Consider the following 13,341-nt stretch of genomic DNA (forward strand, 5'->3'; position numbering starts at 1 on the left):
TCAGCCCTCCACTGCACCGACAAAATGTATAGTTTTTATTTCGATAGCGAGGCTTGGTGGTGAAACCAGCAGTCTGACATAATAGGAATATTACAAAAAATAAATAGATGAAATAAAATAAATTTAAAAACATACGGGATAACGAACCTTACCTGGCCTTATTAGCAAGCGAGTAACGTTAGCGATATGTTAATGCAAAAACTGAAAACAAACCAACAACATAGTAAATAATAAAGATGGTAAATTTTTAAGCTCGGTAATAAATAATAAAGATAAGATGTTCTACATGACACGAGCATGGGACAAAGAAAAATTCTGAATCCCCGACGGGAATCGAACCCATGGCCTCCCAGATACCGGTTGGGCGCTCTAACCAACTGAGCTACGAGAGACTCGTTGTGAGCTGGGCCATTATCTGGGAGGCCATGGGTTCGATTCCCGTCGGGGACTCAGAATTTTTCTTTGTCCCATGCTCGTGTCATGTAGAACATCTTATCTTTAAACCAACAACATGTTCACATCAGTGGCTGAATGGATAGTTCGTATTGGACTCCGTAGCACCATGTGACAAACTCGCCCCTCCAGCTCATGGCAGGATATGGGGAAGTGACTTCAGTCATGGAAGGTCTGTGAGGTTTTACTGTTATTTTGGCTACACAAGAGTTGGCGCCTCTCCTGTGACGTGTAGCGATGGTAACTGGGACAATCCGGCTCCAGTCTGCAAAGGTTAGACTCACAATGTTATGTTTTGTTTAGCACCAAAGGAGCAAACAAAAACAATTAACTGGTTTTTCGGTCTAACAGGTGTTTGCCTACCACCGAGAACTCCATCCAACGGAAGACTGCAAAGTTATAAAGCTCGATATCTCGAAGGAGATGAAGTTAGGTTTTCTTGCAACAGCGGCTTTGACTTGTTTGGAAACGCCCAACTGCGATGTGTTGGAAGCCGGAAATGGAATTCCAGAGAGCCACTTTGTAAAGGTGAGTTTGTATTTCTTCTAAAGCGTTTACGTCTGCCCATGACCATGGAAACGATTTTTCAGTTGTCTTTATTTTTATCACCTTTCTTTATGACAGCCAACTGCTGTCATAAAGAAGACATCATTTTACACTTCGTTGTTAAAATCTTGTTTAAGTTGATTATTGTAAGAAATGAATAGTTTGTAAGTCATTTGTGTGAAATCGGACTTCAAGCAGCCTATTCGCCAATCTAAGGAGATGTATACTACTCAAAAATCAAATATATCCGAGCCGTAGAAATCAGATGGATGTTTTAAGACTTTGAGAACGCTGCAGTGAAACAATGTCGATAGAAAAATTGATATTGTCCATCCAGATATCTGGATAAAGAAGGAGGCAGCGTGGCCGAGTGGTTAGAGCGCCGGACTTGAAATCTGGAGGTCCCGGTTTCAAGTCCGTTCTGACCACTATCTGGATTTGTTCTCGGTTGCCCCGAGCTCAAATCCTCGGTCATGCTTGTAAATAGCCAACTGGTCTGCCTCCTGCCAGTTGGGATTTTTAACCATGTTATGTTTATTTAATATATTATATTTGTTTCATATACACGGCCCCACAAGCTTCTAGCTTTAAACACAAACCGTGTATAAATAAAGTTGCTTTACCTTTACCTTTTACTTTTTGATCAGAAAATATTTATGTTAAAAAGAGGTGCCCACGTTGTTGTTAGCATGCATGCACTTTTCATTTTTCTGTAGATCCCGTTAAATTAAATGTAGGCCTCAAAAACATACGAAACGTTGACGGGTAGGCTCAAAGAAACTTTGTGATTTGGCCTGGATAACATGAACTTGTAACTGTAGGTATGGGTTGCCTCGCTAACCCGTAAGTTGAAAACAACGCATTTGCACCGAAGCGAAAGGTAAATCTAATATATCCTTTTCACATGAAGTTTTTTAGTGGTCTGAGCACTGGTCGTGGTCACTAAGGGGGGTTCTTCGGCAAGGCTCTTTCCTCTCACAGTGTCGCTGCCCATTCAGGTGGTGCAACCTGGCAGATTGTTAATGTTATTTAAATGTAAACGTTGTTTGGAATTGCTGTGTACTTAACTTCATATCTCTTTGAGATTGCTAGTTTACAGACATACCACAGAAACAAAGGAAACAAACACTTTAAATGAACATAACGTAGTTAAAAATCCCAACTAGCAGGGGGCAGACTAGTTGGCTATGTAAAAAGCTTGACCAAGGATTTGAACTCGGGACGATGAATAACAAATCCAGCTAGTGGCAGGGTGGAGGGCTTGAACTCGAGATCTCCAGATTACAACACCAGCGCCCTTAACCACTCGGCCACGCTGCCTCCTGGAGAATAACCTGTGATTGACTAACAACCCATCCGTGGGGGGGGGGGATTCTCCTAGCCGCTTTATGCTACAGAAACCGGAGTTAATTACCTACAATATTCTTTCAGCTCGTTGCAGATTTTCAGGCAGACCCGCTCACGGGTATTACATCACAGGCAGTTGGAACAGAGGTGACTTGATCAGACACGGTGTAAAAATAACTTACGACTGCCTCGCATCTTACACGATGGTGGGAGCTAATGTGCAGGAATGCGACAATGGGCGCTGGACCAATGCTGTTCCCATGTGCAAAGGTATATTTGTAAGATAGTGTAATCAGTGCCTGACCATATGAACCTGGCTCAGACCATCTGCCCATAGGATGCATTCAACTGCATGTCTGTTCCTTTTCTTTATAAATCAATTGCTTTAAATCAAAAGAATTAATGAATCAATACGAATCTGAAGGTATCAAAATAATCGTTATTTGAACTTGCACAAAGACGATGACGATGATGTCACAGTAAATATGATTTCAGAAAAACCGTAAAATCCAGAAAAAAATACTCAAGGACCCAACAACAAAACTCAACACACATTGACACCGGCTAGGGATTTGACCCGGGCCACATTGGTGAGCGCTCCTACCGCTGCACCATACTCAAGCTTGCAATAATAAACAGGAGCAGAGAGTATTTCGCCCTTCACCCGACCGTCCTCGAGGCATTTACCTAAAGACAAAAGAGCAACAAATACTTTTATGAATATATTTATCTTTTTTTTCTTTAATACTAGCCTCCTGTCGACCTCCTGCTAATATCGCTCACGGAAGAAAGATTGGTTCTGATTTCAGCCATGGCAAAACAGTTAGGTTTGAATGCGATGCCCGGTATACTCTTGACGGCAATACCAGACTGACATGTAATGATGGAACGTGGAACTCGAATCCCCCAAGATGCAAAGGTAGAGATATGATTTTTTTTTCGAAAGATAAAATATTTTACACAGATGCGATAATGAAAAATGGAACTTGAATGCCCCAACGTTGAGATGTAAAGAACTAACTTTCTCTCACAGAGAACGTTTTAGGTCTCAACTAACTTGAATTGTACAAAAAATGACACTGGCAAATGATCAGAAGGGTTTTAGCAATATCATTGTCTGTTATTCTTTTGCAGAAAGAGATTTTTTGCGATTTAATACCAAGTTTTTTAATGCTGATCAAGAATGCAACACAGGCCAACATATATTTTTTGTGGGATCCTATGACTCTTCGAAAACGAATACCGAAAAAAATATATTTAGCCCGTCTCTCCCTCTCTCTCTCTTCTATTCAGTTCCCTCCCTTTTATAATTAAGCCGCCCTCTGGAAGTCTAGTAGTTCATTGCTTTAATTATCACCCCCCCCCCCCCCCCTGCTCTCTTTTCAACCACCTCCTTTCTAGATAATTATTTCAACAAGAAAGCAAGGTTTCGATAGGCTTTTATACTTATCCGCGCACAACATTTACTTTTTGTAGTTTTTGTTCGAAAATGTGTTACTAAACAGCACAAAATTAAAGAATTCCACTTTATTTCTGTACCCACCTGGTTTGAGGTTTGAAATAAGCTCCCGTTCTATAATGTGCAACCCTTTCTATTAAGCCCCCTTTCAAAAGGTCTCAAAAAGAATTAAGCCCTTTTACGGTAAATGAAAATATATTACTTTTAGCACCATGTAGCAACCCAGGAGCGCCATTGAATGGAAACATACAAGGAGGCGACTTCAGACACAACTCGTGGGTGACATTCGTCTGCAATCCGAATTATCAACTTGATGGCAAAAAACAAATACAGTGCAAGGATGGAACTTGGAGTGGCTCTGTGCCTAATTGTATCGGTAAGCAATAAAAACTGATTATAATCAGTCTGAGTATCAGTATTTTTTAAAGGGAACGGGGGGACATAGGGCGAAAAAAGGGGGCCTACCTTCTCCGTCCCCTTATAGGACTCCCTTCTCCCTCCCCTATTCGGACTAGCTAATAGATCATAATCGTACTTATTAAAGATATAAGACAAAACATTATACGGTTGTGGGTTGAAGTTTTTTTTTTTCATTCTTGCTCAGATATTTAGATTTTGGGTTATTTTGGCCAAGGAAATTGGACATAAAATGTGGTCGTGCCTTTATCAGGTATAAAGACACCCATAAAACATTAATTTCCTTTGTATTTTCTTAATGAATTATTAAGCTTTTGAAGGATAGTTACATGTAACCTCTCAGAGGCAGGATAGTTACATGTAACCTCTCAGAGGCAGTTAAAAGGCTTTAAACGGCTAGCTAAGCTTTGGCAACTTTATTTATATTTGCGTTTATTTTGTAACATTTCTTCATTTATCATGTCCTTGTCAACACAGCCGTGTGTCCAGATCCCGGTGTACCAGCTAATGGCCAACGCCTGCACGACAATTTTCAGGATGGAAAAACAGTTACTTTCAGTTGTAATAGAAATTATGACTTAGTGGGAAATGAAACAATTCGGTGTGATGGTGGAGTATGGAGTAGTGACACACCAGAATGCAAAGGTACTGTTATTAAAATAACTCCTATTTACAATAACCGTTATAATAATATACATGCCAAAATTTCTCTATGCTCATTGGCTGAGAGCACGTCATTGGATCCCAAACAGTGCAGAAAGTTAAAATTGAGTGCAGAATATTGAAATTAAATTGGTTGACAGGAAAGTCGGAGAGCGTGTCAAAACAAAAAGGCTTCCGATGTCGGACAAAATTTGACCTTTTTAAGGAAACTTAAAAGTTAATAAACCGGAGTTCTAGCTACAGGACGATGTGTAGCACAAAAGAGGCTTTACGAAACTTCTAAAAGTTACAAATCAAGGATTTTCTTATGCGACAGCTCGTAAAGCTGAAGGAAGATTACAATCATGAATTAAAGTTGCACATTTCAGCCAAAACATGTATACGTAAATGAGGATAAAAGCACTTGATAATGCGTGAGAGAGAACTTTCAAATTCCGTAGCAGTATCTGGATTTTACAAAGCTGGGCAATTCCGAAATGTTTTACACTGAATCGGAAAGTTAAGCGACGGAACACGTCTTGCTTGTCGTCCGTGAAATTTTCGTATGTGTATTGTTAACAAGTAATGACATGATTTTTCTTGTGCAATCTGGGACAAATAACCACTCATAAATTTTTCAAAGACAACAAATTGCACTCGCCCTACGGGCTCGTGAAAACCTTAACCTCACTAAATTATACTCGGAATCACGTGATTACCTATACACATTTCATAATTGCCTATTTTAAGCAAATGAAGGATCATCGCAGTAATGTACTCAACTTAAGCAATTGAGAAAAGCAAGCCTGAAAAAAAAATTCAGGCTTGAACGGGAATCGAACCCATGACCTCTGCGATCTGACTAGTGCAGCGCTCTAACCAACTGAGCTATCAAGCCAACTGGGAGCTGTGAGTTCGTAATATACCCACGGGTTTATTACGAACTCACAGGCTTGCTTTTCTCAACTGCTTAAGTTAAAGTACATTACTGCGATGATCCTCCATTTGCTTAAAATGTATATCCGCAGTACAAATATATGAATTTCATATATTCATTTCAAATAATTGCCTATATTTGGTCTTCATGTCTTTGGTGTTTCTAACTGTTAGAGTGAAATCAAAGCTATAGAGCAGAAATTCCATGGGGTGTTTTTTCATCTTTTAACTTAGCCACTCTTGGGAGTACAATCGTTTTAAAAGCGAAGTATTTTTGTATTTTAAAGGTCGATGTAGGTTCGATGGTAACCCAAACAATGGATACACACCAAATCACAACTTTAAGATGGGTGAAAGCTTGAAACATGGAAGCAACGTTGAGTATGCTTGTAATGTGCTGCACACTATGTTTGGATCAAACGTCCGCCACTGCGACGATGGTTCATGGAATACAAGCCTTCCTTCTTGCAAGGGTAAGTTCATTTCGGACGAGAGAAAAGGGTGGTTGGAGCAGTTATTTTGTGGTTTTAAAACGTACTATTTATATTTCCTCTAATTTTCGGTTAGCTTCCTGCCGTAATCCTGGGATGATAGACAGAGGTAAAAGAATTGGAAACAACTTTTCCCATGGACAGATGGTCAGGTTTGAGTGCACTTCACAAGGTTACAGTTTGGTTGGCAATCCTCGATTGATATGTAACGATGGCAGCTGGGATTTGGATCGGCCGGAATGTAAAGGTAATAGTCTCCTCTTTATATACTACTGTTAGATAAGTAATCTAAAAAGTTCGATGTTGGTGCTCGCTAGTTTACTTTTAATTGACTATATTCCTCATATCTTTTTTTGTTTTGCAGCCTCTTGCAATCCATTGCCAGTGCTATCCGATGGTAAAGTACATAATTATGGCATTAACCATGGGTCGTTAGTTTCTTTTTCATGCAATAACGGATTTCAACTTAAAGGATCGCAGCAGATTATGTGTATGGATGGAAAATGGAATGGAATTTCTCCAACTTGCAAAGGTATGAGCTATTCTTTCATATTCTATTAAGAATATCCCTCCCTCCCCAGCTCGTGACGATAACCTTTGTCCAACTTCAGTTATTCAGTTGTGTTTTTTGATTGCCTAGTTATTTCTTTGTTTATTTGCTGTTTTTTTTTCTAAGAAGAGGAACTAAAGCACGAATCGTCAGTTTTCCACGTTTCGACCAATTTATACCATGACAGTTGCATTAAAACTATTCACTTTGTTAATTCAAACTACTTTTTAATAGTTTCGTAAAGGTAGACTGAATAAGAATATATTTCTTTATTCATAATTATGATACTTTCATTGCTAAATAGTCTCGATTTTTATGTACTTTATTTTTGTTGCAGGTACCTGTAAAGATCCACGGCCACTCGAGAACGGACGAATCATCGGAGACGACTACAGCTATGACTCATCAATTAATTTTGTATGCGATTCTGGCTATGATTTACGTGGCCTAGCCTCTCTAACTTGCCAGAAAGGAGCATGGAACGGTGCAATTCCAGAATGCAAGAGTGAGTAGACAGCAGTGGTTTTAATAGAGCAATGAGTAGTCCCTTAGTCCTATCCTAATGAGACTCAGGATTTTACTTCACCCTTTAAACAGCAAAGATTTATTTCCATTTTCACTATTTAATAGCACTTTTTACTTTTGATTTATCTTATTTGCGTTACAATTTAATCTAATGTGGATGTGAGGCAATTTCGAGCAAATTCAAAATTGCCTGGGATCCACGTTCAGCATTTTTGTAAAGGTAACGGAGGATCCGAAAGGACATTATAAAAGAGAGATTATACAAGAGCTTTTTATTAACATACAGGTGTATTAAACAGAAACGTTTTTCGTAAAAAAAACTTTTTCACGCGTTGTATTGTTGCACATTGGAAAAGAATAGCATATTTAAGATAAATGACAAATTGTTTGGATTTTTTTATCGTGTCTAAATAAAGTTATTTGTTCATTCATTCATTCATTCATTCATTCATTCATTCATTCATTCATTCATTCATTCATTCATTCATTCATTCATTCATTCATTCATTCATTCATTAACTCTTTAACATTAAGTGACTTCATAGAAAACGACAGGCATAATCTGGTAACACCAAATAGCCATTATCGCCTAGACAAACATTCTCCGAAGCGGAATAATGCAGATTATAACGTAAACAAAGTAGGAGGAGAACTTCTACGGCTTTGCATAGGAAACAGATTAAGAATTTTAAATGGTAGGCTAACGGGCGATCTTGACGGAAAACTTACATCATATCAACGTACGGGAGTTAGCACTGTTGACTATGGAATAGTAAGCGAAGAACTCCTTAATTCACTACTCGGTTTTCAAGTGCAATCACTGACCCCATATTCAGATCATTGGCCTATTAGTAAGAAACTAACTTGTTCCATATCAAGCGGAATAAATGACACACCTAGCGAGGAGTCCGCAGGGCAAGCGGCACACTCTCCATCAGTCCGAAAACCATTTAAAACATTTTTATGGAAGCCAGATTCCAAAGACAAATTCAAAGACAAAGTCAAATTCAAAGACACAAATTGAAACACAAATTCAAACAAATTCAAATTCAAAGACAAAGTCTTCTTAACTCAAAACATTTCGCTTCAATAGAGGAAGAAATTTCCTATTTTAACAACATAATGACGTTAACGGCTAAAACGTCAAGGAAACACACAAAAGCAACAAGCAGAACAATCCATGGTATAATAATACTTGTCGACAATAAAAGAAGCAATTACAAAATATTGCTAAGAAAATTAGCCCGACAACCCAAAGACAATTGCGACAAGAGTATTTTGTTCTTAAAAAGAAATATAAAAAACAAGTTAAATTAGCGCATAAAGAGAACAAAAATCAACTTATGAATGAAATAACTGCATTGGATTCTAGACACAGTCAGGACGTCTGGAAACAAATCAACAAACTTAGGAAAAATAATACGGTTGAGGAAAAACCCCTCATCTCTCCAGAAGACTGGATACGGCATTTCCAGGAGTTACTATGTGATAACCATGAATCTCGCGCCAATAATTATCCAACCGATGACGAAGAATCTCGCGAAGATAATAACCTCACGAAAAACATGGATGATACAGAAGTTCTGTTAGCTGATGACATTTAAGGAATATCTATCACATCGAAGGAAATACATGAACATATTTCCAAACTTAAAACAAAAAAAACCAGTGGCGTGGATTCTATCTTAAATGAAATGATCAAACATGGAAGATACTATTTATTGCCTTCATTAGAAAAAATTTTCAACGATATACTTAACACCGGTAAATTTCCTACTGATTGTAATATTGGGGTGATAAGACCCATTTACAAAAAGAAGAGCGATACACGCTCGCCAGCCAACTACAGGGGAATTACTCTAACAAGTTGTTTAGGAAAATTATTCACATCAACTTTACAATCAAGATTAAATAAATTTATCGAAACTCACAACATTCTCAACCTAGAACAATTTGGATTTAGACCAAATGCGAGAACAACAGATAGTCTTTTTATTTTGCAACAACTCATTCATAAGTACACCGAACAACATAAAAAGCTTTATGTTGGTTTTATTGACTATGAGAAAGCTTTTGATAGCGTGTGGCAGTCTGGGTTGATTTATAAGTTGCAACGTTACGGTATCAAAAGCAAATTCCTAAATGTCATTAAGTCCATGTATTATTCGATTAAGAGTTGTGTTTGCATAAATAAAAACACAACAACGGATCTGTTTTCATGCAATAAAGGCATAAGGCAAGGTGATGGATAAAGTCCAGTTCTGTTTTCTTTGTTTATGAATGCTTTACCAGATTATTTTAGAGTAAACAAATGCAAAGGGGTAGTATTAAACAATCAATAACTTAACTGCCTAATGTACGCAGATGATCTATTAGTATTAAGCGATTCTCTAGAAGGATTGCAACAACCACTTGACGTTATTCATAAGCACGCTCAAGAATGAAAGCTAAAAGTAAACACCAAAAAATCAAACATCATTGTATTTAGTGGTAACGGTCAGAACAAACACAAAAAAGATTTTAAATACGACAATGAAACTTTAAACATTGTTGACAACAAACATATCTAGGCATAGAAATGACATCTTCTGGTCGTTACACCTATGCAAGAGAAATAATCAGCAAAAAGGCTACGGCTACCAAAGTTATTTCTATCATTAAACGTTTTCTATCCATCATTGATTCATCAACAATTGCGATACGAAATAAACTTTTTGATGCCCTTGTTAAACCCATACTTTTGTATGGTTGTGAAATATGGGGACCCGAACTTTTATCATACAAAACACATTTCGATAAAAGTACAATTTAACAAGTTCACATCCGGTTTTGCAAACAAGCATTAACTGTACCATGGTATGCAGAAAACGTAGCATGTAGAGCAGAACTAGGTCGATACCCTTTAGCAATAGACATAAAAGCATCTATCTTCTGCTATTTTCAAAGATTAGAACATAGGATAACCAATCCTATATTAAATGATGCATTTCTTTACGTCAAAAGACATACTAAATCTGCTAGTTTTTTAAATGATGATGAAACATTAGGAATCCACTCCGATAATGACACATCAGCTCAACAACTTTCAACGAATTCTTGTTCCAAAATTAAACATAGGTTAAGAAAAAATTATTTCAAAAAATTGGTCGAAGGTCCGAAATTGCGCGTCAGATAGCTCAAGAGAAAAATTCACTCACAAAGAAGTTAAAAAGGGTTACCAATTAGAAGAGTATCTCACTACAGTTAAAAATCCAGCGCATCGAATAAGTATTACTAAACTACGATTAGGGGTACATTCCCTACGCATACAAACTGGAAAATATGAAAATGCAAGAGCATCCATACCAGTTGAAGAACGAAAGTGCTTGGTATGTAAGGAAACCGCATAGAGGACGAACAGCATTTTTTAATGTATTGCAAAGGGTATAATGATGTTAGAAGAGAGCTTCATTCCATCGTGTCACAAACTGATCCTCACTTCGTAGATTTAACTGATCATGAAAAAATAAAGTACTAGATAATTATGCTACCTCTAGAATCATAGCTAAATATATCTTCCTAATGTTTCAAAAAAGAAAAGAAATTTTAAATTGAAAGTTATATCAATAAATAGTTGTATAATTAATAGTTTAATTATTTCCGTAAACGTTTGCATTGTATTTCAATTGTTTGTTATTAAGTAATTTGTTAGCATAGTTGCTATAACACCTTTATTGTAACTAGACCAATACCTCCCTTTGGAGTGTAAGGCACAATAAAGATTTACTATTATTACTATTATTACTACTATTCATTCATTCATTCATTCATTCATTCATTCATTCATTCATTCATTCATTCATTCATTCATTCATTCATTCATTCGTTCATCCATTCATTCATTCATTCATTCATTCATCCATCAATCCATCCATCCATTCATTCATTCATTCATTCATTCATTCATTCATTCATTCATTCATTCATTCATTCATTCATTCATTCATTCATTCATTCATTCATTCATCCATTCATTCATTTGCTCTTTCGTGCGTTTATTCGTTTGCGCGAACTAACGCACCTAAGGAAGTCACACCAGTTAAATCCTGTTTTAAGACTAATAGATTTAGAAATTGTTTTATTGTCTCTAATGTACTTAAGTTTGGATTTTAATAACTCGTGTATAGTTTTTTGTAATTATTGCATTTTATCGTTAAGTATTTTGTAAAAATAACATAATTCAACCTTCGGGTTGTGAAGTTGTATATAATAAACTATCTATCTATAGTGCGTTCGTTCGTGCGTTCTTTCGTTCACTGTTACCATAATGTACTTATCTCTTATTAGAACGCTGCCAGGATCCTGGGCACCCTCCAAATGGTTGGCGTTTAGGCGTCAACTTTTTGCACGGTGGTGTTGTACAATACACATGCAGAAATAAAACTTATTACCTCGTTGGAGCATCAAGAATAACATGCGATGAGGGTGTTTGGAGTCCCCCGAGACCCTCTTGTGAAGGTTAGTATACCTAACTAATAGCAATTTAACTACGAATGTGCGGTATCTATGCATGTAGAATATGGGCGTGTAGAGCTGAACCACCCAAACGTTAACTGCATAGTCTTCCAACCATGTAGAAAATCCATATGTACAGCTCACGAATTATTTTAACTGTATTTAGATTTATTTTCCGAAAAAAAAAAAAGCAATTACTCTTGTCTTACCCTTGTCGCTTTGTTTTTAGTTTGCCATGTTCCTTATTGTAATCAAATTTAAATAGCAGAATTTGGCTTCGAAAATAAAACTCACAGATTTAATATATAAATTAAATTGAACCTGTGTACTAAAAAGCGTCAATTAAAACTGATCAGGCCAGTCGAAATGTACAGGATATTTTTTCTTCTATCGCAGAATTAACAATTGGTTCATGCTTTTAGCTGTGCACTATCGAGTTATGGTGTACTTGGGAAGTTTGGAGAGCACGAACGAAGAGTAAGAGTTGCCCTCAGCTATCGCCTCGGGCAACTCTTACTCTTCGTTCGTGCTCTCCAAACTTCCCAAGTACACCATAACTCGATAGTGCACAGCTAAAAGCATGAACCAATTGTTTTATAACATTGCCGGTGGAATTGTGCATCAAAACCGGCCGCGGGGAAAAAAACTAACTACGTTTATTGTGTGCTGTGAGAGAAAATAAACACAGCGGTCGGAGCAATGAAATACACATGTACAAGTTCACCCAATTGGTGCAGTTTGTGAAAAATGGCTAATAAATTGACTAAGTTTATTCGGTGGCAGAGCGAAGGAAAAAACTCTGACGAAAACAGCAAATGCTGCTGTTGATTCTGAGGTAAGTTTAAATTTGTACTCTCAAGTGGAAGAAATTAAAACAAAACAACCTCGAACAGCCGAGCAGATTCTAAAGGTTAAAAGAGTCAAAGAATTCGCTTCCATGCTTAGTTTTTTAAGTATTTTTAATACAGGACCGATTTCATTCGTGGTTACAGAATTAGGGTCGTGATGAAAATAAACGTTTTAATTTTGAAAACGGTAGTTGAATGAATCGTCCGATGAAGTAAATTTTTCCCGAGAGGCAAAAATCACAACAGAGCCGTAGACGCTTTGGTGTAATGCTTAAAACGCGAAAACTTTTGTTTGGTAGCTAGGTTTAAGTGTCATCGAACTGGTGTCATTCATCCATTCTTCCACGTTAGGGCCGTGAAAAAAATGATTTTCGTCCTTCGAGACTCGCGCGTTAGTTGTTGTTATTTGTTATCCCTTGGGAGTCAGATTAATTGGATTAACAACCGAAATAACCAATAAAAGTATCATATATTGGTCCCTTGGGTGTTGGGCAAACCGGTTTTGGCAAGGTTGGGTTAAATTGTGAGGAATTGAGGAAAACAGGTTTTGATGCGGAAGACAAGGAAATTAGTCAAATGCATGAGCTCGAGGATAACTGGTTTTGCAAGGTGATTAATCGATTGTTTCTATTT

General features: G+C 37.2%; 1 protein-coding gene across 1 annotated transcript in view; it reads left to right on the forward strand.

Annotated features, from left to right (window-relative positions):
* The window catches only part of LOC144633094 (uncharacterized), a 56,290-nt gene that overhangs the window by 38,035 nt on the left and 4,914 nt on the right, over nucleotides 1-13,341 (forward strand). The window contains exons 16-26 of the mRNA XM_078491881.1: nucleotides 559-726; nucleotides 805-981; nucleotides 2,431-2,616; nucleotides 3,098-3,265; nucleotides 4,014-4,181; nucleotides 4,700-4,867; nucleotides 6,088-6,273; nucleotides 6,368-6,538; nucleotides 6,656-6,823; nucleotides 7,179-7,346; nucleotides 11,693-11,863. Coding sequence (XP_078348007.1) covers nucleotides 559-726; nucleotides 805-981; nucleotides 2,431-2,616; nucleotides 3,098-3,265; nucleotides 4,014-4,181; nucleotides 4,700-4,867; nucleotides 6,088-6,273; nucleotides 6,368-6,538; nucleotides 6,656-6,823; nucleotides 7,179-7,346; nucleotides 11,693-11,863 — 1,899 coding nt within the window. The remainder of the gene's footprint in view (nucleotides 1-558; nucleotides 727-804; nucleotides 982-2,430; nucleotides 2,617-3,097; nucleotides 3,266-4,013; nucleotides 4,182-4,699; nucleotides 4,868-6,087; nucleotides 6,274-6,367; nucleotides 6,539-6,655; nucleotides 6,824-7,178; nucleotides 7,347-11,692; nucleotides 11,864-13,341) is intronic.

Source organism: Oculina patagonica, chromosome 1 (genome assembly GCF_052425735.1).
Source record: "Oculina patagonica isolate OP01 chromosome 1, crgOcupat, whole genome shotgun sequence".
NCBI classification, from domain to species: Eukaryota; Metazoa; Cnidaria; class Anthozoa; order Scleractinia; family Oculinidae; genus Oculina; species Oculina patagonica.